The 27339-nt window shown below is 44.2% G+C and overlaps 1 protein-coding gene across 1 annotated transcript in view; it reads right to left on the reverse strand.

Moving 5' to 3' along the window:
• LOC129386086 (HHIP-like protein 1) overlaps positions 1-27339 on the reverse strand; it is a 151580-nt gene that overhangs the window by 49499 nt on the left and 74742 nt on the right. The window contains exons 2-3 of the mRNA XM_055073331.2: positions 23356-23528; positions 20930-21076 (exon numbers count right to left, since the gene is read on the reverse strand). Of these exons, the coding sequence (XP_054929306.2) occupies positions 20930-21076; positions 23356-23528 (320 nt within the window). The remainder of the gene's footprint in view (positions 1-20929; positions 21077-23355; positions 23529-27339) is intronic.

The raw sequence follows: 27339 nt of genomic DNA on the forward strand, positions 1-27339 counted from the left end.
ATGTGCTCACGTGCTATGATTTGGCTTTTCCACTTCAGCCAGCGGCTTTCGAAAAGCAACTTAAAAAGGCACCCAAACCTTGGCTCAACAAACACTTGTGCGAACGCATCAAAAAGGAAGGCGCTATGTATCGCACCTACATCCGCACGCGGATGTAGGTGCGATACATAGCCTATTCGTGACGTATAAGAAATTTAGGAATGAAGTACTAAGTGATTTCCAGAAAGCTAAGTGCGATTACTATGAGCGCCTTTTCTCGAATATACGAAGCAATCCGAGAAAAATATGGGATGCCATTAATGATATAACAGGAAAAAATCCAAACACGCATTCACAAATGACACGCTCAAACGGGAGGGAAATAGAACGTGCGGGATTGGTTAGCTGCATGAATACGCATTTTATTAACGCTGGTATGAACCCTGCACACGCTGCAAACGGAAACGATCACAGATTTCCCACACACGTGTATCAAATTCACTTTTCTTGAAATCGACTTGTGCGAGTGGAGTAAGTGATCTTATCAAGACATTAAAGCATGATGTTTGAGCTGGCGTAGACAGTATCAGTCATAGTCCGGTTACATACACGAAATAGGGCCAGTGTTCGTGCATGTTATAAACTTTTCCGTAGGAGCTTAAGATAGCGCGTGTCACACCAATTTATAAAGGGCGAAGTGCAGACCAAATGTCAAATTACAGGCCAATTTCAGTTCACTGTATTTTCAAACCTTTTCGAAGATGTTATCTATGCAAGATTTTCAAATTTTTTTACGAAACACAACGTTATTGTGCAATGCCAATACGGTTTTCAAAAAAAGAAGTCAACCGAGCAAGCTTTACTGGATATTAAAGATCGAATAATTGCTAACATGGAACACAAAAAGTTAACGCTTGGACTGTTCTTGGACCCGAGAAAGGCGTTTGTTTCGATTGGCCACTACATCTTAAAGGGAAGCTGAAACACTTTTCGAAAAAAATCAGTTTTCTGCGGCATTCTACAGTTTTGAGTCCCCTGAACACGAATATCTGGTTCAAAAAGGACGGAAACAAACGCAAGCGGCTGTTTTTCCAAGAAAACGCGCACCAGCGCCTCAGGGCATCGCGCGAATGCCGCTGTTGCCCGTGATTGGTCGGGGCCGCTGTGACGTCTTTCGCGGCAGTCTCCGGTCGGCGCCGCCGTTTCAGAGCGCAGCACGCTGTTCTGTTCTGGCTTCATAGCTGAGTTGTAAGCATTATGGAACGTTCTCGCTGTCTCGGACAGCTTGTATTTTCGCCGTACATGTTCGAACCGACAGCCGATACGGAAAACGATGGCGGCAACGACGGCGGCAGCGGCGGCAACGACGATGTTGAGTGTGCCAACAGCGAGAGCGATGTGTGCACCTTCTCGCGCGTTGGAAATTTTAGCTGGTACGTATGTATTTTTTTTTCATGTAGCTGCAGGTTCCAATGCCGGGAGAAAAAATGCGCTAAAGTTTCACTGGGAACTTGCTGCTGGAAGAATGCCGAAGCACAAACTTCTCATTAGATTGTAAACACGGGTGCAATTCCGCGATGTCAAGCACCTTGCCGCTGCTTGTCTGAAGTAGTCCCGTGGTTTTTTGAGTGTTGATACACGGTCGCGAACATAAGTGCCGCGTTTCAAAGCGCGCACATGCAATGCTGCGGGGTACAGTCATGGAAGTTGCTTATCATACAAATCCAGAGATGGCCAGAGGTATTAAATGTGCAATATTCATACTATGGTTCGACGACTTTGCGATTGTGGCTAGATCAAGAATCGGTATGCGTGCTCCATGCTAGTGTTGACATAAAGACATTAGGCAGTTTTAGCACCGCCTTGTGGTAAACATGATAACTGCAACCATACGTCGAATGTCACTAGGCAAGCCTATACTCCATTTCATACCTCAGGTGCAACGCTGTGAAAGCTACGCACGAAGTCCGGTCACCAAAATTTATTACTGCGCGCGTTTCCGTCGATGCTTCGCAGCGTGCCAGCGGCGTTTGCTCGCGCGAGCAGGCACGTGAAGCTGCCGCTACGGGCTGCAATTTAAAAATACCGAAAAGAAAATTGATTTAAAAACAACGTGTTAGCAGCCGTATAAGTACACGGATTGTTTCTATGGGTAAATTCTTTCTTTTTTTCATTCAGAACAGAGCTTATATATGGAAAATTTTCTCCAAAATCGGGTCAAGAAACACCGAACTTTTTCTAAGGGCGAACGCAGCCACTGGAAGAAGTATCTCAAGCCTCCACAGCGTTGCATCTGATGTATGAAACGGAGTATAGCAACGCTAGCAACAACGCGTTTCCGCATTTGTCGTAAGGCTATCCGGCTACGCTAAAACTGTGTTACCAGACGTTAATGGCTGCGAATGTTCGCATTTCTCGAGTGCATCAATGTGGGCCTAATCAGGCTTTCATTAAACTAGGTGCACCTGCATGTGCTGCGTATTCATGGAAGATGAAGAGCACAGCACAGTTGATTTCATCGGCACGAACTTATCTCTCCTCACCGCACGGACCCACTGCGCTGCAAGCTTCTTGTCCTTTGGGAACCTGTGAAACACCACATCGTCTCGCCCGCCTGTGTTCGCGCAGCCGAATGCTGCACAGAACGAGGGCATGTTGGGCGCCCTTGGCTGTAGGCACTCACGCAGCACAGAAAGAAAGAACAGTTTACGAAAATCCCAAAAGAAAACAAACGTGAGCGGCGGCGGCGGCAGATCTCTCATAGCGTCGTTCAGTAAAGCGCAGGACGGAAAGAGGCATCCCAGCACATGCCAGCACGCCGGTCCGGCAGCTGGGACCCCGCCAGTGACGTCACTCTCGCCGGTTCTCTCCTCTGGCAACCACCTCACCCGGCGCTCCGGGAGGCGATGAGGGCGTGTCCGCGGCGGTGATCTAGAAAGCGATTTCCGCCCCTTATGTTAATAAAACGAAGAAAAAAAATTTCGGAACCGTAAATTATTAGGTCTGTTCTTCCCAATCCCAGCAATTCATGGAAATTGAAAACCGTTTCAGCTTCCCTTTAACTGAAAAATTGGAAAGATACGGAGTACGAGGCGTTGCAAATGATTTCATAAAAAGTTATGTATGTAATAGAAAACAGTTCGTGCAGCTGGGAATTACTGCATCTGACATGCTTACCCTACTTGAAGGTGTCCCACAAGATTCTAAGTTAGGAACTTTACTATTTCTAATTTATGTTAATGATATTAGATTTACCAGGTTCCCAAACGTTGGTAATGTATGCAGATGATACAAATGTGTTCTTTACAGCAGGTAACACAACAGAATTACAGCAGTGTGTAAATGAATATACAACATTGTTATCTGACTGGTTGGCGACCAACAAACTCCAGCTGAATGCAACTAAAACAACCTACATTATATTTAGGGCGCCTAATAAAAGAATTAGGGGTAGAATACAAGTAAAATTTAACAACTTCCTTATTAAACAGGTCAAACTACAAAAGTTTCTGGGAATACAATTTAGTGAAGAATTGTCGTGGAATACACATGTAAATTCCCTTTGCGGTGAATTATCAAAAAACATCGGTGTAATTTATAGAATTGCACACCTGATCCCTCTATGGCTGAAAAAAGTGTATAATGCACTTATTTATTGAAAGCTTTGCTAAGGAATATTGGCATGGGGTACAACCACCAGAACAAATTACACGAAATTGATTACCTTACAAAAAAGAGTTATTCGCTTATATGCAAATTACTGTGGCCGTTTTTCAGATCTAAGAACCGGTCCATTACTTCAAAAATATGATATGCTGCGTGCGGACAGGATATATTATATGCAAGTTCTTCTAGAAATTCGAAAGAGAAACCCAAGCGCATAATGTAGTGAACGTAACCTCTCCTTGCGACACAGCACACACCAAAAGTATGGACCAATTACGGGAAATCTCCATCAGACCGCAATAATAATAAACATGTACAGTGCATCGGTATCCTGAAAACTTCTTTACAGACATTTAAAAAATAGATAAGAGATTGGTTATATACGGAAGATATATACTTTAAAATGGTAATAAATGCGTGTATTAAAACTAAAAATGTTTCTGCCATGAATTGCATATTTTTTTTCTTTTATGGATTCACATGATATGATTTCCTTTAATATCTTTTTGGGGGGCTTTTTCTTAACATAAATATGTTTGCATCCACTTCCTGTTGCCAGTTTTTTATTACTTTTGGCACACAATTGGGATGTTTTTCGCCCATGTTGTTGCTCTATTTTGCTCTATAATTTCGCTGACGTGTATTTCGTGCATAAATGTACAATTTTATCCCACCATTAGAATCTGAAATGCTTAGTTGTACTTAGCTGTTGCTGTACATTGTACTATAAATTTGAAAAATCGAATGACCATGGACACCCCTACCATGAATTTTCACAGTAACAACGCTGTTGTAACGCGCAAAATTGTGCCTATGCGTGTGACCTGTTTTTAAACCTGCCGTTCGCGGGGGCTGAGACCTTAGGCTGGCTTTACGCCTTTAGTCTCAGTCTACCCTCGTTTGAATGAACGAGAAATTCAAAAATTAAGTTCGATTCAATGACAAGCTTTTCATTAACGACATCTCCTATGCATGGGACGCCCAATCTAACTGTAGGGTGAGGATGCGCAGTAACGGCGAAGCCGGCCCCCAAGACTGACAAGGAAAGGAGCATGAGCTCAGGCTGGTAAAGGTAAATGCTCGCAGCATTGTGAAAAAGGTTGACGAACTTGAATGCGTGTCGCTATTACATGATCCACATATATTAGCAATAACTGAAACGTGGCTGCATGAGGGTATCGCGGACGATGAAGTTTTTCCGGGCGCATATAACGTCCTCCGTACAGATAGGGCGTCGAGAGGCGGAGGCGCTGCACTGTTAGTTAAAAAATCACTTAGATATGAAGTTCTGCCGTCAATTTATGCGCATGAAAGCGTATGGTGTAAGTTGTTTTTTCACCATTTTGCGTTGGTGATCGGTGTAATTTATAGACCCCCGGGAAGCCTTATTGAGTTCTTTGAGAAGATTGATCAGCATTTGACAACAATAACTACAGATAGAAGTAAAGTTATTTTGATGGGTGATTTCAACCTACCGGGAGTAAATTGGGACGCAAGAATCCCTGGGACACTTGAGAGGCCACATGCGGAACTTATGCCGGAAATCATGGTGAAACATGGCTTGGTTCAAGTGGTCGAGAAACCTATGCGAATTCAAGGAAATTTCAGCGCCATTTTAGACCTCTTATTCTTAGCAGAGAGTACCTTTGAATATAATATCGAAGTGAGGGACGGAATATCGGACCATAAAATGGTCGTAGCCACTCTAAAAAATATAAAATATTCAAATAAAAACTGTATAGCTGATGTCTATAATTTTAACCGAGCCGATGATACGACCGTCCTAGATTATTTAGAACTGGCTTTAGACCGTATTCCGGAAGAAAATGATGTAGATGAATTATGGAGGTATTTTAGAGAAGTAGTGAGCAGTTCATTATCTATGCTTGTGCCAAAAAGAACTAACCGTTTACAGAAAAGCAATCCGTGGGTTTCTCGTGAATTAATACCTTGAAAACGTCAGCTACGTCGCGCGCGGCAACGAAAGCCGAAAAATCCGAGAGAATAGCGGCCCTTAGCACACAAGTTGGACAGGAATTAAGAGCGCCTAAAACGTGTTTTTTCACCACAACACTGACTAATTATCTTAAAACATCGCCTCAAAAATGTTGGCGATACCTTGCCCGATCAAAGCCTTCAATCAATGGAATAGTTGTAAATGATACCGTGTGCAACAATCCCCAAATGATTGCCCAAGAATTTAGGTTTTTTGGTTCTATATTCAACCGAAGAGATAAGAGTGCTGCAATAGCTTTAGAACGCGAGGACCATAGTAATGATAGTATTTTTATCTCAGAAGAAGGTATAGTCGACATGTCGCTAAAATCAGACGTAAGAAAGTATCCTGGTGCTGACAAAATACCGACTGAGTGTTTAAAGCGATACTGTGAATGGGTTGCATGCTTCTTGGTTAAAATATTTTCTGTGTCATTGATAAATGGTGCATTACCAAGTCAATGGTTATTAGCGAGGATTGTGCCTGTTTATAAGGCTGGAGACAGGCTAGACATACGGAACTACCGCCGGATATCCATAACTTGTACGGCTTGTAAACTCTTAGAACGTATAATTTGTAAACAGTTACTAAAATAAATTGAAAATAACGTTTTTTACAGGAAACAACATGGTTTTCGAAGGCGTCTGTCAACTGTCACGCAATTATTTGAAACAATACAGTTTTGTAGAAGCCCTTAATTGTCGCGAACAAGTTGATGTCATCGCTCTGGATTTATCAAAGGCATTTCATAGGGTTAGCCATAGCAAGCTAATTGAAAAGCTTTACGGGTATAATGTAAATTCCAAAATTATTAAATGAGTTCAGGCTTACTTACACAACAGACAACAGTTTGTTGAAATATATGGCGAATGCTCCTCTTTCCTTCCTGTATCATCAGATGTACACCAGAGGTCGGTTTTGCGTCCCATTTTGTTCCTGCTGTATATCATTGATATCGCAGCTGATGTACATCCTATGGTGGAAGTGCGGTTGTTTGCCGATGACTGCTTCTTGTTTTGCCACGTTAAGAGTGTTTCTGATCGAGAACAACTAAATGATGTTTTATGTTGAATTTATAACTGGTGTGAAAAATGTATAACTGGTGTGAAAAAACTCCATTGATGTTTTCGTACGCTGTAAATAATAATGTAATTAAGCGTTCCACAAAGCTGAAATATCTTGGCGTAACAATCATTAGTAACCTCAACTGATGACACGTCGAAAACATATGTCGATCAGCCCAGCGCAATCTTGGCTTGTTACGGCGTAAATTAAGAGGTGCTGCACCAGATACTAAACTTAAAGTATACACTGCTATTGTTAGATCAAATTTAGAGTATGCTTGTCTAATTTGTGACCCTCATCAACAATACATAATACATAATACATAACGAACCTCGAGGAACAACTCGCTAACATTAGTGAACATGTTGATGATCTGGAAAACAGAAGTAGGAGAAATAACTTAATAATTTATGGCTTACATGAACCTAGAGTTGAAACTTCAGAAGACTTAGAACGAAATGTAAACGATGAAGTCTTTAGTAAAAAACTATGCATTAACGTAACAGACATAGAAAGGTGTCACAAACTCGAAAGAAAAGACGAAAATAAAACCCGTCCAGTGATTCTAAAATTTCTTGACTACCGAGAAAAGAATGCCCTGCTTAGGGCATCGCATAAACTAAAGGGCAGTGAACTGTCACTATCTGAAGACTTTTCTAAACGAGTACGTGACACACGGAGGCTTTTATGGGAGAGTTCTAAGGAAGAAAGGCAGAAAAACATGAAAGTAAAGCTGCATTACGATAAGTTGAGCATCAACGGGACTTTGTTTGGGATGCTGAAAAAAAAATGCCGTTATAAGCTGAAGAAATCAAGTACTCAAAATTGACAGACTAAGCGCAGGCGTGGCTCTTTAGGAATACTTAACGTAAATTGTAGGCGCATTATAAACAAGCGTACAGAATTAGAGGGAATTCTTTTGTCGTATAACCCAGATATTGTTGTATTGACGGAGACATGGTTAAATGAAGAAATATATGATAGCGAGTTCATTCCACTTGGGTATAACGCATTCAGAAAAGACAGAGGTAGCAGGGGCGGAGGTGTAGCCATCCTTTTCAAGGATAACATTACGCTCTTAAAAATGCCTGATTTATCAGATGTTGAATGCATATTTTGCAAGGCCTACCATGAAAATATTCGATATGTCGTAGCTGCTCTGTACCGACCTCCCAATTCTGGTGTTGAAGTCTTGGATTCTTTGAAGCTATACATGAGCGAGCATGTGAAACCCGCTGACCGCATTATTCTCTCGGGCGATTTTAACTTGCCAAGCATTGATTGGGAAACGATGTCGGTCAAAAGTGATAACGACAACTTAGGGGAGGCCATGCTGGACATTGTCTTTTCTTTTAATTTATTACAGTTAGTGGATACCTGTACTAGAATACAGGGTAATTCTGAAACAATCCTGGACCTCTTTTTTGTAAGTGGGACCATAAGTAGTCACACAAAGTGCGATGTATTTCCCGGTATATCGGATCATGAGGCTGTGTTACTAACGATAAATAATATGAATTGGAAAGACAGCTTTAGCGCTGTCCGATTCCGCAATTTCTCCCGAGCTGATGATGTTTCGATTATAGATACGCTTTCGTTTTACTTAGATTCATTTTCAGAGAATATTGTAGATGTGCAGGAACTATGGGAACGCTTTGAGAGTATTGTTAATAAATGCATTGAAAAATATGTACCAACTATTGTTAAGAAAAGAAAAAAGAATCCCTGGATTTCTCGGGAGACGCTGAGATTGAAAAGGCAGCTCAAGAGGTTAAAAGATAAAATGAAAAAATCAAGCAGTGCTTCACCAAATCAACGGCAGAAATTTCTCTCTCTCTCATCTAAACTTAGGATCCCACTATCTACTGAGAAACAACGTTACTATGAAGAATCATTGCCTAAATTCATCACAGCGTCTCCAGATAGATTTTGGCGGGAGGTGTCACCGAAACATTACCAATGCGATGTTTTTGAAGTTGATGGCATTCACTTGAATGATGAAGAAAAAATTGCTAACTTATTTAATGAGCATTTCCACTCAGTTTTTACTAGTGATGATGGTGTCTTACCTATGTTTGAGAATTGTTTGCCCCCTATTTCTGATGTATCAATAAGCGAACAGGGTATATTCCACATGCTTTTAAAACTTGATGAAAAGAAAAGTTCAGGCCCAGACGATATACCCAACACTTTCCTAAAAAGGTATGCCGAATGGGTTTCGAAATACTTGTACATTGTGTTTTTACGTTCCTTGGAAGAAGGTCAACTCCCGAATGACTGGAGAACAGCCCGAGTAACACCACTTCATAAACACGGTGCCAAACAGTCTATAAAGAATTACCGTCCGGTATCTTTAAGCTCTAACACTTGCAAATTATTAGAGCACATAATACATAAACATATCGTGGATTATTTAGATACACATAACATCTTAACAAAATGCCAGCATGGATTTCGGAAAGGCTACTCAACTTGTACACAACTAGTTGCTACTATCCATGATATTGCCGTATCTGTAAATAACGTAAAACAAATTGATGCAATTTTTATGGACTTCTCCAAAGCTTTCGACAAAGTATCACACAGTAAATTGTTATTTAAATGAAATAGTCTGCTTAAAATCTCTCAACTTGTTAATTGGATATCAGCGTATTTGAACAATCGCCATCAGTTTGTTGCGTTCAAAGGACATCAATCTAACCAGTTACCAGTAAAATCAGGTGTCCCGCAGGGCTCGGTCCTAGGGCCACTCCTTTTTCTTATGTATGTAAACGACATGGTAGAAGGCATCTCTGTCAAAATGAAATTATACGCGGACGATTGTGCTCTATATACGGAGGTTAATGATCAATCTGATCAGGCATTGTTAAACAATGATTTTAAGCGTATTGCTTCTTGGTGTAAGAGGTGGCAGATGTGTATAAACTTCGACAAGACCGTTTTCATGCGGATCACACGTAAGAAGAGGCTCTTATCGTTTCCGTATAATTTTAACAATGTGCTTTTGTCTGAAGTGTCTGAATACAAATATCTTGGGCTATGGATTTCAAACAATCTTAGGTGGAACAAACATATTCACTACGTTACAGCGAATGCTTATCGAAAGTTATTCGTTTTAAGAAGAACGTTAACTTTGGCTACCCCTGCTGTAAGAAGATTAGCATACACATCCATTGTCCTCCCAGTCTTAGACTACGCTGCTATAATATGGGACCCCTATACAAAAGGTAATATTCTGAAACTAGAGAATGTTCAAAAAAAAGCCGTACAGTTCATTTATAACAACTTTCGACGTAGCTCAATCACTGAACTACAAGCTCGCGCTAGCCTAATCCCGTTATCCGATAGAAACCGCTCATCGCGACTAAAATTTTTATATCAATTAGTCAGGGGGCACTATAAAGTCGACGTTAGCGAATGGATTACATTTTCTTCCAGTTATTCGACACGCCAAAGACATGAACTAACAATAACACCTTTTCGTTCTCATAATGACTCTTTCAAGTATTCATTTTTTCCACGAACAGCCAGAGACTGGAATAATCTCAGCAGCTGTATCGTTCAAGCAGACTCTTTGTCAGCTTTCGCATCCCTTCTTGATGGCTGAAACATAATTGGTTATATTATAGTGACTGTCTATATGATTTATGCGTTGAGTGTTCGTCTATTTCATTTGCACATTTGATAAATGTTTTGCTTAATTTTTCTTTTATTCTTTCTTGACTGTGACCTAGGCATGTACATATATTTCGTTTGCCATTATGTTGTATTTTCTCTCATGTATTGTAACCCACCCTGCTTATATCCCGGTGGGGATTGCAATATCAATAAATAAATAAAATAAAATAAATAAATTAGAGTGCATTCAGCGAATGGCGTTTAGGTTTCTGTTTTCTGATTACGACAAAACGCATTCAGTAACCTCCATGCTCGTCGGGGCTATCACTACGTTGGCTGTGCGCAGGGAAATCGCACGCCTTAAGATTTTATATCAACCTATAACAATAAGCTGAACCTGAATTTCAGTGTGTTTTTGAAGCCTCCTGGAAGGGTTTCACCTCGAACTAATCACAATTACACTATAATGCCTTACGTGCCAAGAGTTGATGTCTTTAAGCACTCTTTCATTGTCAAGACAATTGTTGAGTGGAATAACATGAATTCGTCTGCATTTCCCGGCAATAACATGGTTGACTCTTTTGAAGACAATTTGAAAGCGTTATTTGCGTGAATTTTGTGCTCTGTATTCCCACCCTATAACAGCCCGGCAGGGCTCACAGTATTGGAAATAAATAAAAGTAACTTGCGATTCGCTGATGATATTGCCTTACTTAGTAACTCAGAGGAACAATCGCAATGCATGCTCAAGGACCTGGACAGGCAAAACAGAAGGGTGGGTCTAAAAATTAAACTGAAGAAAACTAAAGTAATGTTTAACAGTCTCGGAAGAGAACAGAAGTTTACGATAGGTATCGAGGCACTGGAAGTGATATCGGCCTCATATATATCGGCCATATATATCGGCCAAATCGGCCTCATATATCGGAACGCAAGCATACTACCACGCAGTGTAATGATACTAATTTACAATACTTTATTTTGTTCCAGACTTAATTATTGTCACCTAGTTTGGGCCTCTACGACGCAAACCAATCTGCAAAAAATCCATGTTTTGCAAAAAAAGTTTCTTCGAGTTATTGCAGATGTACCTAGGTACCATCCATCTGAGCCCTTATTTCGCAGCTACAACATAATGCCAGTAACAAATATTTATGATTATTGCCTGTACAAGCGATATAAACAAGAGATAAAAAATAATACTTGTTTCTTGCGTCAGTTAGCGAAGTTGAAATATCACTCTGCTACATATAATACGCGAAATTCTGAAACATGGGCAATAGATACTTGTAGGACAACATATGGCTTACAAATGTTGAAAAACCGGCTGCCAAGGTTATTGAATACGCCACAGAAACAAAATATAGAGCCTGACAAAATTCCTTTTGCGGACCTCCGAAAATACTTTAGTGCGTAGAAGAAAACAAAAAGGGAGAAAAAAATAGTATAGTTAGTGTATAATTTTGCTGCACTTTTACTGCGGAGTTATCTGCGCTTTCTGCGGTTCATTTTGTGTGCGTTGGTCTCTGGTGGCGTTCTTGTATGGATAAACAGTGTCTTGAAAGCTGAATGTTTGCACTTCATAATTGTATAACTTCAAATTGTATACCATAATTTGTATAACCATGTCTGAATATGGAATGAGGTTTATCTTTTTGTATGTATGGATTTCAGTGAGTGCTGATCATAACTTACATATATTTTATAATTGAAGTTGCCAGTGCGGGGGCCTGCGGCCTTGTCAAGCTGCAATGCGACAGCTTTTTCTGTAGGCCTCCGGCATCGTGCATTTCGGATGCAAATAAAGTTATTATTATTATTATAAGGGAATACATCTACTTAGGGCAGATAGTGACCGCGGATTCGTATCATGAGACTGAAATAATCGGAAGAATAAGAACGGGCTGGGGTGCGTTTGGCAGGCATTTTCAGATCATGAACAGCAGGTTGTCATTATCCCTCAAGAGAAAAGTGTATAACAGCTGTGTCTTACCAGTAGTCGCCTACGGGGCAGAAACCTGGAGGCTCACGAAAATGGTTCTACCTAAATTGAGGACGACACAACCAGCTATGGAAAGAAGAATGATGGGTGTAACGTTAAGGAGGATAAGAAGAGAGCATATTGGGTCAGGCAACAAACGCGAGTTAATGACATCGTAGTAGAAATCAGGAAAAAGAAATGGGCATGTGCAGGGCATGTAACGAGGAGGAAATATTGCGGATGGTCATTAAGGGTTACGGACTGGATTCCAAGAGAAGGGAAACGTAGCAGGGGGCGGTAGAAAGTTAGGTGGGCGGATGAGATTAAGAAGTTCGAAGGGACAACATGGCCACAATTAGCAGATGGCCGGAGTAGTTGGAGAAGTATGGGAGAGGCCTTTGACCTGCAGTGGGCGTAGCCAGGCTGATGATGATGATTGTAAGCGGCCCAAAGTACACGTAAAACGCTATCAACGGCTTAAACCAACAGCCCGCTTCAAAGCTTGCAATTCCACTAGGCTAATGAACCTCGAGGCACATTAGTGTTGGGCATTAGTGTTAGGACATGAGTCATAGCCAACGTGGCTGTGACTCATGTTGCCTGAGTGTATAAGTACGACCTCGTTTTCGATAATAAACATTGTTGGAAGTTAGCGCTGTATGTGTCCCTGTGTGTTTTGTCCCGTCTTTTAATCGCGCTACCGTACACCCCTTGGTAATGTGTGCATCTTGCTACTGCATGGCAGATCAATATGTGTTTATTGCTTTAATATTTTTAGTAGAGAAATAAAGTACCAAAGCGTTGCTTTATTTCCCTGTTACCAGTCGTCTGTTGTACACAAAACTAAGAGTTGGTCTAATAAACTAATCACTGCGGTCTAACTCCAATTTTTACATGTCTTCAAGAATGTAGAATGCTAGATTTCACACTGCAGCAGTAGTCGAGTCTGTCAAAAATGAACTCCATTGCGCACCTCATAAATGAAAATAGGTGGTGGTGGTGGTGGTGATGTTGAAGCAGGCGGGGTTAGCCTGGCATACATAGCCGGCAATTGTTCCGCCTGATCCTCCTTCGAGTTGAGATCAGGGGTGTGTCACCAGGTGTCGATGAGCCCCGTGTCTCGCAGGAAGGCTATCAGCAGTCGTTGCGCTCTCTTCCTGTATGCTGCGGGCCCTCCGGGAAAAACGGCGTCTTCAAAGGTCCTGTGCGTGAGACCGCTCTTTTGTAGGTTGTCGACCATCGCTTTTCTTTCTGTGTCAAACTGCGGGCATAGCCAAATGAAATGTTCGATGTCGCCAATGTCACCACAGAAAACATAGAGTGGGGAAGCGCGAAGCCCAGTCTTGAATAACCAAGCTGGGGTGTACGCGGAGTCGGTCCTGATGCGGTATAAAAGCGTCGCTTGTTCGCGTGTAAATCCATGAGTCACACAGGATTCGTGTCCATTCTTGTGCATCTCTCTAAAGTGAAGGCGGATTGCACCCTTAGAGTTTTGAAAAGCTATTGGGGCTTTCACTTTTGGGACACATGTCAGCGCTAGGCGTGCAAGGGCGTCAGCTTCCTCGTTTCCATCAATTCCTACGTGTGATGGAATCAACTGAAACCTTATGTTAAATCCTTTGCTCGTTAGGTCGTCAATCAGTGCCAGAGACTGCCTTGTAAATTTCTCTAGAGGTAGGCCCCGATGTAATCTCTGTAATGCTGACTTGGAATCCGTCAGCACCACGACATCTCGTGCAGAAAAAGCCCGCAGTTTCCGCAAAGCCGCGGTGATTGCGGCGCTTTCTACTGTTGTAGAGGAAACTACGCGAACCAGTCGGCCAGACCATGACACATCAAGGGATGGTATGCAGAATGCCGCTGCACAGCTATCTGTTTGTGCGCACACCGAACCGTCTGTGTACACTTGTAGATGGCTTTGAAACACAGGGCTCAAGTGGTCCAGCACAATAAACTTTGCTTCGGCAGTTGAAATGGTGCGTTTCGTCGGTAGGTAGGGTACATTGAGGCTGCAGGTAACGTCCGAAAAAGACCATGGCGGGTCAAGGCGACTTCGTTTAGGCCATTCCAATCCTAAAAATCGGAACGTGTTCAGCGCCGCATGGAAATGTGAGCGAGTTCTTGCTCTTAGCCGCCGGGGAAGCGCCGTGCCTGCGTGTGACTCGCCCAGCTGCGTCAGCAAGGTCTGAGATGCCAAGAGGCGGAGAGGAAGAGACTCTGCCTCATTATTGACTTTCTTGTTTGAAGCCGCCGTTGGAACTCCCATCGCCAAGCGAAGTCCCTTTCTGTGCACTGCCTCCAAGCGCTCGAATCGACTCGATGACGGTGATATCAGAGGGAGCTGATAGAGAATGCGGCTTGTTATCAGTGCAGCGTTCAGTTTAAGCATAGATATAGGATTGTTTCCCCAACGTACACCTGCCAATCGACGAAGTGCGTTGACTCTTTGCACTGATGCAGCCACAACACTTTCGACCGCACGACGCCATAGTAGCTTGTTGTCGATGGTGACGCCCAGGAATCGAACATGAGTTGCACGAAGAATTGCATGCCCTCTAATATTCAGCGTCAGACGTGTTGACTTGCGTCTCACTCCCGGGACAAGCATGAAGGCAAATGTTTCTGCTGATAGAGATAGGCCAAGCGTTGATAAGTGGCGATCGATAGTGGAGATTGCGGCCTGGGCTATCCGGGCCAAACGTTTGTGTTGGTACCCCTAGATCCAAATGCAGATGTCATCTGCGTAGATGGGCATTTTAACTGCCGTCCGACCTACTTTCAGGGCATCTGGAAGGCTGGCCATGGCAACGTTAAAAAGCAAGGGAGATAGGACACTTCCTTGTGGGATGCCGAGGGAAATTCGTCGCTTGTCACTCATTATACTTCCGAGCTTAACTTGAACACGTCGATCACTGAGAAATTCATGGACGAATCGAAGAGCATTTCCCGAGACGCCCATGGCTTGGAGTCCGTTGATGATGCCTGTATGGAAAGGCCGTCTACGCGACGGTGCTCGATATGGCTTAGTAGATCCAAGACACTGTCCTGGGCACTCAACCGTGGACGAAATCCGGTCATACATGATGACAGTCTATTTCCTTGCTCAAGATACCATGTTAACCTCGTACATATTAGTCTTTTCATCAACTTTGATACACATGATTTTAGCGATACTGGCCGATATGAGGTGAGGTTTGCAGGATCCTTTCCGGACTTGAGCACTGGCACCACCCATGCTGTCTTCCACGCTTCTGGGATCTCTCCTGTGCTCCAGACGTGATTAAATATGTCCAGAAGGGCATATTTTCGTTCATATGGCAGATTTGTCAGCATCTGATTGTTGATGAAATCGGGACCCACAGCACAGCGTCTTCTTAATTTGCTAAGCGCCAAATCCAACTCACGAAAGGTGAACGGCGTATCCATGGTATGGAATGCTTCAGGCAACAGAGGGTTCAATACTCCTGCTGATCTGCCAGATGTATATACGTCTGCGAAACCTTCTGCAAGGGTTTGCAAATCTTTTCCTTGCTTTAAAGCAAGTGCTTCGAATGGCCTGTGTAGGCGAATCTTTCCGGATAGGCTATTCATTACTCCCCATATCCTTGTCATGGGAGTAAACGCCGATAAACTCTCACAGAAAGCAGCCCATTGAACTCGTCTTAACCTTTTTGTGTGACGACAGATGACAGCGTTTATCCTGTTGTATTCAGTTTTCGCAAATGGATTTCCCCTTTTTCTCATTAGTTTTCGCTCCGCTCTCCTACGCGCTGCGCAGAGGTTCTTTAGTTTCAAATCAGGAGTAAGAAAATGATCTGGCAGTTTCAACATTGAGGTAGCCACTCTTTTGCTCAGCAGCATATCTGCGAACAGCTCACCAGGGGATTCATCCAACGCTTCTCTGTATGTGTCCCAGCGTGTCACAGCGCAGAATTGTCACCCAGCAGTGTGAAATCCGGTGATGTTGGTGAAGATCGGAAAGTGGTCACTGCCCATCCTGTCTGGGGCCGTTGGTGACGATACGACAAGGTCTGTAGAATGGATCACGAGGTCTATGGCACTCCATGAATCTGGTGGTCTGAAGAAAGTCTGTTTGCCATCGTTCGCGATACATAAGTCAGCAGCATCCGCGGCTGCGACAAGTTCCTTGCCTCGGGAATCTGCAGTCTTATCTCCCCAAAGCGAATGATGTGCGTTAAATTCGCCACAGATTATTCTACGAGAGGGGCAACGAATCCAAAGGTCCTTTACAAACTCCTCCATGGAGACCTTCCTGCGCGGACTTATATACACCGACACCAAACTGAGTTTTCGTTTTCCTAGGCACACTTGCACAGCGGCGACTTCCAAGAAGGTAGAACAAAGGTCTTGCACTGGCAAGGTGACGTGAGGTATTTCTCGCATGATGTATATCATCGCACTCCCATTTGCAAATGACGGTATACTCGGATTTCCATGTCTGATGTACCCTGGGATCGTCCTTCCATTTGGGAGACCGGCCTCCGAGAGGGCTAGAATTGGTATAGGTATGTCTCGAAGGAAAAGGCTGAGTTCAGAAAGACGCTGTAGAATACCGGCGCAGTTCCATTGCATTATTAAGGGCACTTTTGGACAACGGAATGGACCAAGTGGGCGAGAAATTGCCATTATGCTACTGAGGGTATGTGGAAGTAGAGCAGAGTATTACTGACTCAAAAGCCAGCACAGCTTCCAGCATATCCTTCGTTGAACTAGCGGGCATCTTCGCGACGTGGGAACGTAGTGCCGTGAACAAAGCGCGTATCACATGCTGGCAGTTTTCCTGCTGACTGTTTCCAAGTGGTACTTGAGGTCAGTTTACTGCGGCCGCATAGGTGCCTTTTTTGGACTCTTTTCGGACAGGTTTCTCAGCGGCTGTGACCGTTTGCGTTGGCTCAATAACTTCATTTATCGGTGTGAGACGCGGGAAATGAGATGCGTACTCTGTTTCCAAACCAGTTAGTTGTGGCGCTCTGGACGTCTTCTTCGTGTTCTATGGTGCGCTTGCACTCTTTGGACCCAGAACAAACAACTTATTTCTGCGCTGAGCAGCTGTCCGCGCAGGACATCGACCGTAGCTAGCAGGATGGTCACCGCCGCAATTTGCACACACAAAGTTGTCTTTACTTGCACACGTCTTAAAGTCATGAGGTCCCCCACAGCGCTTGCACCTCTGTTCCCGACGACAGTACTTAGCGATATGTCCGAAGCGCTGACACTTAACACAGCGTGGTGGTGTCTCCATGTAGTCGACAAGCTCGTGTCTGGTGAAACCAAGGTTGGTCTTCTCCGGGCGTTCAGAATTTGGAGCAAATGTGAGAACCACCGAGTTAGTGCGCCTTGACTCCCATTCAGATGACGATGTTTGGACCCGACGGATGATTCTTCTTGCATGGAATACTCCCTAAGGTCTCAGGTAGGTGAGCAGCTCTTCATCCGAGTACCATTTAGGGGCTCTAAGAATGCACGTGTTTTTCATATAACTGTGTGAGACACGGGCAGATATGACTATGCCGCCGATATTCTTTGTCTCTGGAAGGACGTTGGCTTGTCCTTCTGTCTCTACATCTAAGAGCAATGCTCCCTGTGTTGTGAAGTGGCTCTTCACTGGTGCTCCACCGAGAATCGTTTCAATCTCAGAATACAGTACAATGGCGTTTACTTGCCTTAAATCATCTCTTTCGGATGCTGCAGTGATTAACACTGGAATGCCTTCCGCCCTTTCTTTACGATGGCGCACAATTCGGAAACCACCCTCGTCCATGTCTAGGTCTGAAGGGTTCGCCACGTTGTCGTCCTCGATGATAGTTGATTCGTCTTCAGATTCACCAGTGTCTTGTCGCTTGCAGTCAGGCTGGCTTGTACAAACCAGCTGGCGTTTCTGACCCGGTGTCAGCCCTTGGGAGGTCATGGCGGGGTGCTCGTCGGTGCAGGCCGCAGTGAACTTTCTTGTTATTATTGAAATGTGGGTAAGCTTGCCATAACAACCCTTGTTGCCCATTCTTATAGATTCATCCAGTCATATTCATTGAACTGGAGGGCCATATTTTCATCCCTACTGAGAGTATCATGTTTGCAGATACGATCCTCAAATTATGGCTTGAGCAGTGGCACAACCAGAGACGGTGCAGAGGGCACACTGGGCACGTGCTAAGGATGTGTCGCAAGTGGTGTTTGCGACACACCAGACTAATGAAAGACCTACGACATCTCGCAATGGCCAATATTCTATTTATTAGCAGGAGAACATTAACATTGGTGCTGAACGAGGATGAACTGTCGGTTAGTTCTTTTTTGTTTATGTCTAAAAATTGAAGTTAGTTTAGCAGTTGAGTGTTGCAGTCATTTAGATGTTTCGCATGCATTTCAGTAGGAAGACTAAGAGCTAAGACTACCTTTTAATGCCATGACCTTGGCTGTCTTGATGTTGTTTTACACCATGTTCTCGTGTTGACTTTAGCACACGATATTTTTCAGGCACCCACTTAATATAACGTAAGAAGGCAGCTGGAAGGACACAAGGATGTCAAAGAGCCAGCCCAGCGCGACTTCACGTAGTGCAGAAGAGCGAACGCCAAAGAATCAAAATACATTGCCATGCAATTTGGACAAGAAAACTAGAATGTGGGTGTATTGGATGTACCATTTGACTAAATGTCAACAAAATCAAAATACGGTATGTCACACCAAGATGAAAATTCTTATGTGCTCTGGGCAGTCATCTTAACATGGTATATTTATGTAATGTCCCTGATGGGAAAGTCAAAATCACGTGCGCTCTCTGGATACAAACACAGAGGAGCAAGTGTCATTGAAAAGTTAGAAAAGTGGAACACTTGCTCATCAATTGGCGGATGTGAACATATAGTGTTAAGCAAAAGCCCCTTAGTTTCATGTCTTCTGTAGACATAATTCTTCTGGACTTAAGATAGAGTGCACAGGGAGGCGATGTATTAATCTTCCTAGACACAGCCCAGACCTGTCGCCTTCCGACTGCCACATTTTCGGGCAATTAAAGAAAACAGCTCAAGGGATCCAGATTCGTGTCGGATGATGACGCGAAAGAGTCAGTTAGGTAGTTTTTGAAGCAGCAACCCCAGGATTTCTATCAGACAGGAATCACGCGACTTGTTAGTCACTGGGACAAATGTCTAAATGGTCATGGAGACTAGTTTTAAATAAAGTACGCCGTTTGTCATATATTCGCATTGGCTCACTTTTACTTGACTCGCCCTCGTATATTTTGCAAAACTCCGGCTTTTCACATGTGCTCTCTGTTGAGACTATAATTTCGATGCAATGACTCACATTGCATGACCGGTGACAGCTGCTCCTGCGCCATACATTGGAACAAAGAACAGCGTCATTGAGATTTTTCCCTGGCCGTTGCATTTGTACAAAATGTATACGAGGTTCTTGAATCATAAAGTTTCACTAAAATATTTGTCCTCAACTTGTTCATTTCATGGCCTTTGCATTTTTCATATGAGCGGCATGCACTGTTTTGCTGGTTTCGAACTGATATATAGTTCTAAAGTTCGTGTGATATTTTCCTTACTTATTAAATAGACAAAAAAGATGCAAGGATTGATGTCGGTTATTTATGGCACAATTTTGGGGACATACGAGTATATTGTTTCATAAAAAAAAATACACATTTTCCTTATCTTCACATTGCGCAGCGTTCAAATTTGTTTGCAGTATATTTGACGATGGCAACGCAGTTATTATTCATGTATTTGATCCCTCGACAACCTTCCGAAGGAAGAGGCCGAGCTTCAACGTGAGCTCCCTCCCCCCGCAAACGATATTCCTGGCTACGCTACGCTACTGCCCGCAATGTATTAATTCCCGAAAGTACTTGCGGGAAAACCGATTCGAACAAATTAATGTTAACAGTACTTACGCTATGGTGGGAGTCTTGCGATAACAGTAACTGCCTGAAACAAAATAGAGACGACAGCCCCGCCCCGGTCACACTTGCAGCAACCACCCCTTAAAACGAGGCACTGGATCCGGTACTGCAACAGGCGGTTCAGAGAAAAAGTGTTACTGGACCATTGAACGGATATCTAAATAAAGCCAGCCATCAAGTCTCTAAACCAGGCCTAGATTCAAGGCGCGAACGAACCCTTAAAACACGAAGTGCCTGTCCTCATCCCTATCTTTCTCTCCCTGAGGGAAGGCTAGACGACTATCTGCGTTCCCTCCAATAAATTCTCTCAACTCTCTCACTTTCAATTCAACTTTGCTTCACTAGAATCCAACATTGGTGTTGGATGTACGAAATTCTTTTGTAACTACGTGGAGCCTGAAGGACAAACAACAGCGTAATCTTTAGTGCAGCTTAGCAGCGGCATCGAGCTTTTGTACACAATAAATTTGTGCCATTTCCAGTTATCATTCTACGCTTATGCGAATTAACTCGAACCGGTTGGAACTGATACTTTTTGCTTCCCGTCGAAGCAGAACTGAACAGTTTTGCGAGAACCGAAACCAAAATCGCAATGAAGAAAGTTTCGTCTCGACACCCGGACAAGTTCCGACACAGCTGAGCCACGTAACGACGGCAGGGCGCCACACGGAGAGAATTGAGCATCGCGCACCTTTGGCCGGACGGTGGCATGTTTCGGAGCAGCGAGCCCCCTGGTGCCAGCCGTGACGCTTGCCGGCCTCCACCAGGTACACCTCCTCCTCCTCGGGCCCGTGTGGCTGCTCGACCCCCGTGTCTCCGCACAGCAGCCGCACCTGGTCTGATCGCGTTTATTAGACAGTTTCAGTTTAGCGTTTGCAACTAAACGTAAACGCATTACGTACTTAAAGAAATAGCGTTGTCATCACTGCGCACGCTCTGAACGTTATTGGGCTTCTGCTGCTTACGTGCGCTGTGATAACGTACGTTGTTTGGCGAGTTTAAAGTTGGAATGTTTACGCAGCTAAGACATAGCGTTGTCGAACATGGCGGCACCCATGGCTCCAGCTTCAGCGTGAACTCTCGTGATGGCTGCGCTCTGACTCGCGTTGATCGCCAGTAACGTTTGTAATGAGCTTTCACTTACTCTACGCTCACCTGAAACGTTGGCTATGGGCGATTAACGCGTCCAATTTTTGAGATCGTTCGCGATTCCGGCGCCCGTACGCCTAACGAGACGCGTCGGAATAGCAACAAAATGATGGTGCCCTATTTTATAACGTCTTCCTTAGGTTTGCGTTCCCGTACGCCGTACGGTCAACTAAAGGTCTTGAAAGGACGCGCAACGTAACGTCCCGCAAAGCTGATAACGTTTCACGTACGTAAGAGGACAAACGCTATACTAAAGCTGTCTATTCATCATCATCATCATCAGCCTGGTCACGCCCACTGCAGGGCAAAGGCCTCTCCCATACTTCTCCAACTACCCCGGTCATGTACTAATTGTGGCCATGTTCTCCCTGCAAACTTCTTAATCTCATCCGCCCACCTAACTTTCTGCCGCCCCCTGCTACGCTTCCCTTCCCTTGGAATCCAGTCCGTAACCCTTAATGACCATCGGTTATCTTCCCTCCTCATTACATGTCCGGCCCATGCCCATTTCTTTTTCTTGATTTCAACTAAGATGTCATTTACCCGCGTTTGTTCCCTCACCCAATCTGCTCTTTTCTTAATCCTTAAAGTTACAACCATCATTCTTCTTCCCATAGCTCGTTGCGTCGTCCTCAATTTCAGCAGAACCCTTTTCGTAAGCCTCCAGGTTTCTGCCCCATACACTTTTCTCTTAAGGGATAGTGACAACCTGCTGTTCATGATTTCAGAATGTCTGCCAAACGCCCCCCAGCCCATTCTTATTCTTCTGGTTATTTCAGTCTCATGATCTGAATCCGTGGTCACTACCTGCCCTAAGTAGATGTATTCCCTTACCACTTCCAGTGCCTCGCTACCTATCGTAAACTGCTGTTCTCTTCCGAGACTTTTAAACATTATTTTAGTTTTCTGCAGATTAATTTTCAGACCCACCCTTCTGCTTTGCCTCTCCAGGTCAGTGAGCATGCATTGTAATTGGTCTCCTTAGTTACTAAGCAAGGCAATATCATCAGCGAATCTCAAGTTGCTAAGGTATTCTCCATCAACTTTTATCCCCAATTCTTCCCACTCCAGGTCTCTGAATACCTCCTGTAAACATGCTGTGAATAGCATTGGAGAGATCGTATCTACCTGCCTGACGCCTTTCTTTATTGGGATTTTGTTGCTTTCTTTATGAAAGACTACGGTGGCTGTGGAGCCGCTATTGATATCTTTCAGTATTTTTACATACGGCTCGTCTACACCCTGATTACGCAATGCCTCCATGACTGCTGAGGTTTCGACTGAATCAAATGCTTTCTCGTAATCAATGAACGCTATATATAAAGGTTGCTTATATTCCGCACAATTTTCTATCACCTGATCGATCGTGTGAATATGGTCTATTGTTGAGTAGCCTTTACGGAATCCTGCCTGGTCCTTTGGTTGACGGAAGTCTAAGGGGTTCCTGATTCTATTTGCGATTACCTCTGTTGTGTCGGCTGGAGCTCATCTTGATAAGAGCACTCTGCGAAGTGCGCATGCGCCACTAAGTGTTAAAAGCAGAGTGCCCCTTGCTAGCGGCTGTCTCTCTTGCCGAGCCTCAACCCACAGGCATGGGTTAATAAACGTCGTTCACCCGGAACTTGTCTGATCCTTTCGGCACGCCTGGCGCAAAACGTAACAACCTTAGTAAATACTCTGTTTAGCAACGGACAGTAAGCTGATCGGTCTATAATTTTTCAAGTCTTTGGCGTCCCCTTTCTTATGGATTAGGATTATGTTAGCGTTCCTCCAAGATTCCGGTACGTTCGAGGTCTGTCTGTTATTACGGGCTCAATGCACACGACCAGTGTCCTGTCTGACATTAGTTGGAACACCTCTTTGTAAAAGACGTCATTCATATAAAACATCATTCGAAGTGTCCGCACAACTGTGTTTGCATCGTTCAACGTAGCGTGTGTGGCTTCCACACGAAACAGTCGCGCGTACCGTGCCCCTCGTCCGTTGAGTAAATAGTGCACCTCCACGGATTCCGGAAACCGTATGCGTAAACCTCGGTCAGCAGCGACGGTCCGAGGCCAACAAACGGATTGTCAGCAGGCACCGCGTAGTGCTGGCGTCTCCTCACGTCCAGCCGAAGAACCTTGCCCAGGAAGGAGTCGCTGCAAATCGAATGTAATGCAGGCACGTCACACGCATGCGTGCATTTGTTAGTCGTTTCTTTCAACAGCGCTTGCGTCAAGGAGACAATGCAGAGAAGGCGTGTAAAAGAATCTGCGACCCAGCACATCGGAAAAGTTACAGTGACGGGGCATAATGCAGCATGTGCACCGCACGCCAATATAAAAGTGAATCATTGATCTCTGTTTAAACAGCGTGCTTATTAACACACCTGTGATCCCGAAGGACGAAAAAGACGAGCAGACGGAGAAAGCTCTGAACTGTGAAGTATTTACTTTTATATACACATACAATGCTTCTTTATATAGTTACAACTATGTTTTGTTTATTTTAAATGATGAAACAGAGAATAGCTGGTGTCCAAACCAACAAGAATGCTGTGATTGCCCTGACTTCGCGCTACCTGCAGCCTTGCGGAAGGCCGTGAATGTGCCGGGCAACACATAACCTTATATACCGTCGGGAAGAAGTTAAAACATTTTTCGTTTATTTGAAATGATGAAACAGAGAATAGCCCGTGTCCAAACCGACAAGAACGCTGTGACTGCCCTGACTTCGCGCTACCTGCAGCCTTGCGGAAGGCCGTGAGTGTGCCGGGCAACACATAACCTTATATACCGTCGGGAAGAAGTTAAAACATTATTCGTTTATTTGAAATGATTAAACAAAGAATTGCCGGTGTCCAAACCGACAAGAATGCTGTGATTGCCCTGACTTCGCGCTACCTGCAGCCTTGCAGAAGGCCGTGAGTGTGCCGGGCAACACATAACCTTATATACCGTCGGGAAGAAGTTAAAACATTTTTCGTTTATTTGAAATGATTAAACAAAGAATAGCCGGTGTCCAAACCGGCAAGAACGCTGTGATTGCCCAGACTTCGCGCTACCTGCAGCCTTGCGGAAGGCCGTGAGTGTGCCGGGCAACACATAACCTTATATACCGTCGGGAAGAAGTTAAAACATTTTTCGTTTATTTGAAATGATTAAACAAAGAATAGCCGGTGTCCAAACCGACAAGAACGCTGTGATTGCCCTGACTTCGCGCTACCTGCAGCCTTGCGGAAGGCCGTGAGTGTGCCAGGCAGCACATAACCTTAGATACCGTCGGGAAGAAGTTAAAACATTTTTCGTTTATTTGAAATGATTAAACAAAGAATAGCCGGTATCCAAACAGACAAGAACGCTGTGATTGCCCTGACTTCGCGCTACCTGCAGCCTTGCGGAAGGCCGTGAGTGTGCCGGGCAACACGTAACCTTATATACCGTCGGGAAGAAGTTAAAACATTTTTCGTTTATTTGAAATGATGAAACAGAGAATAGCCGCTGTCCAAACCGACAAGAATGCTGTGATTGCCCTGACTTCGCGCTACCTGCAGCCTTGCGGAAGGCCGTGAGTGTGCCGGGCAACACAACCTTATATACCGTCGGCAAGCAGTTAAAACATTTTTCGTTTATTTGAAATGAATAAACAAAGAATAGCCGGTGTCCAAACCGACAAGAACGCTTTGATTGCCCTGACTTCGCGCTACCTGCAGCCTTGCGGAAGGCCGTGAGTGTGCCTGGCAACACGTAACCATATATAACGTCGGGAAGAAGTTAAAACATTTTTCGTTTATTTGAAATGAATAAACAAAGAATAGCCGGTATCGAGACAGACAAGAACGCTGTGATTGCCCTGACTTCGCGCTACCTGCAGCCTTGCGGAAGGCCGTGAGTGTGCCGGGCAACACATAACCATATATACCGTCGGGAAGAAGCTAAAATATTTTTCGTTTATTTGAAATGATTAAACAAAGAATAGCCGGTGTCCAAACAGACAAGAACGCTGTGATTGCCCTGACTTCGCGCTACCTGCAGCCTTGCGGAAGGCCGTGAGTGTGCCGGGCAACACATAACCTTATATACCGTCGGGAAGAAGTTAAAACATTTTTAGTTTATTTGAAATGATGAAACAGAGAATAGCCGGTGTCCAAACCGACAAGAACGCTGTGATTGCCCTGACGTCGCGCTACCTGCAGCCTTGCGGAAGGCCGTGAGTGTGCCGGGCAACACATAACCTTATATACCGTCGGGAAGAAGTTAAAACATTTTTCGTTTATTTGAAATGATTAAACAGAGAATAGCCGGTGTCCAAACCGACAAGAACGCTGTGATTGCCCTGACTTCGCGCTACCTGCAGCCTTGCGGAAGGCCGTGAGTGTGCCGGGCAACACATAACCTTATATACCGTCGGCAAGCAGTTAAAACATTTTTCGTTTATTTGAAATGAATAAACAAAGAATAGCCGGTGTCCAAACCGACAAGAACGCTGTGATTGCCCTGACTTCGCGCTACCTGCAGCCTTGCGGAAGGCCGTGAGTGTGCCGGGCAACACGTAACCATATATAACGTCGGGAAGAAGTTAAAACATTTTTCGTTTATTTGAAATGATGAAACAGAGAATAGCCGGTGTCCAAACCGACAAGAACGCTGTGATTGCCCTGACGTCGCGCTACCTGCAGCCTTGCGGAAGGCCGTGAGTGTGCCGGGCAACACATAACCATATATACCGTCGGGAAGAAGCTAAAATATTTTTCGTTTATTTGAAATGAATAAACAAAGAATAGCCGGTATCGAGACAGACAAGAACGCTGTGATTGCCCTGACTTCGCGCTACCTGCAGCCTCGCGGAAGGCCGTGAGTGTGCCGGGCAACACATAACCATATATACCGCCGGGAAGAAGTTAAAACATCTTTAGTTTATTTGAAATGATGAAACAGAGAATAGCCGGTGTCCAAACCGACAAGAACGCTGTGATTGCCCTGACGTCGCGCTACCTGCAGCCATGCGGAAGGCCGTGAGTGTGCCGGGCAACACATAACCATATACACCGTCGGGAAGAAGTTAAAACATTTTTCGTTTATTTGAAATGATGAAACAGAGAATAGCCGGTGTCCAAACCGACAAGAACGCTGTGATTGCCCTGACGTCGCGCTACCTGCAGCCTTGCGGAAGGCCATGAGTGTGCCGGGCAACACATAACCATATATACCGTCGGGAAGAAGGTAAAATATTTTTCGTTTATTTGAAATGATTAAACAAAGAATAGCCGGTGTCCAAACAGACAAGAACGCTGTGATTGCCCTGACTTCGCGCTACCTGCAGCCTTGCGGAAGGCCGTGAGTGTGCCGGGCAACACATAACCTTATATACCGTCGGGAAGAAGTTAAAACATTTTTAGTTTATTTGAAATGATGAAACAGAGAATAGCCGGTGTCCAAACCGACAAGAACGCTGTGATTGCCCTGACGTCACGCTACCTGCAGCCTTGCGGAAGGCCGTGAGTGTGCCGGGCAACACATAACCATATATACCGTCGGGAAGAAGCTAAAATATTTTTCGTTTATTTGAAATGATTAAACAAAGAATAGCCGGTGTCCAAACAGACAAGAACGCTGTGATTGCCCTGACTTCGCGCTACCTGCAGCCTTGCGGAAGGCCGTGAGTGTGCCGGGCAACACATAACCTTATATACCGTCGGGAAGAAGTTAAAACATTTTTAGTTTATTTGAAATGATGAAACAGAGAATAGCCGGTGTCCAAACCGACAAGAACGCTGTGATTGCCCTGACGTCGCGCTACCTGCAGCCTTGCGGAAAGCTGTGAGTGTGCCGGGCAACACATAACCATATACACCGTCGGGAAGAAGTTAAAACATTTTTCGTTTACTTGAAATGATTAAACAAAGAATAGCCGGTGTCCAAACCGACAAGAACGCTGTGATTGCCCAGACTTCACGCTACCTGCAGCCTT

The sequence above is a fragment of the Dermacentor andersoni genome, chromosome 4 (assembly GCF_023375885.2).
Source record: "Dermacentor andersoni chromosome 4, qqDerAnde1_hic_scaffold, whole genome shotgun sequence".
NCBI classification, from domain to species: Eukaryota; Metazoa; Arthropoda; class Arachnida; order Ixodida; family Ixodidae; genus Dermacentor; species Dermacentor andersoni.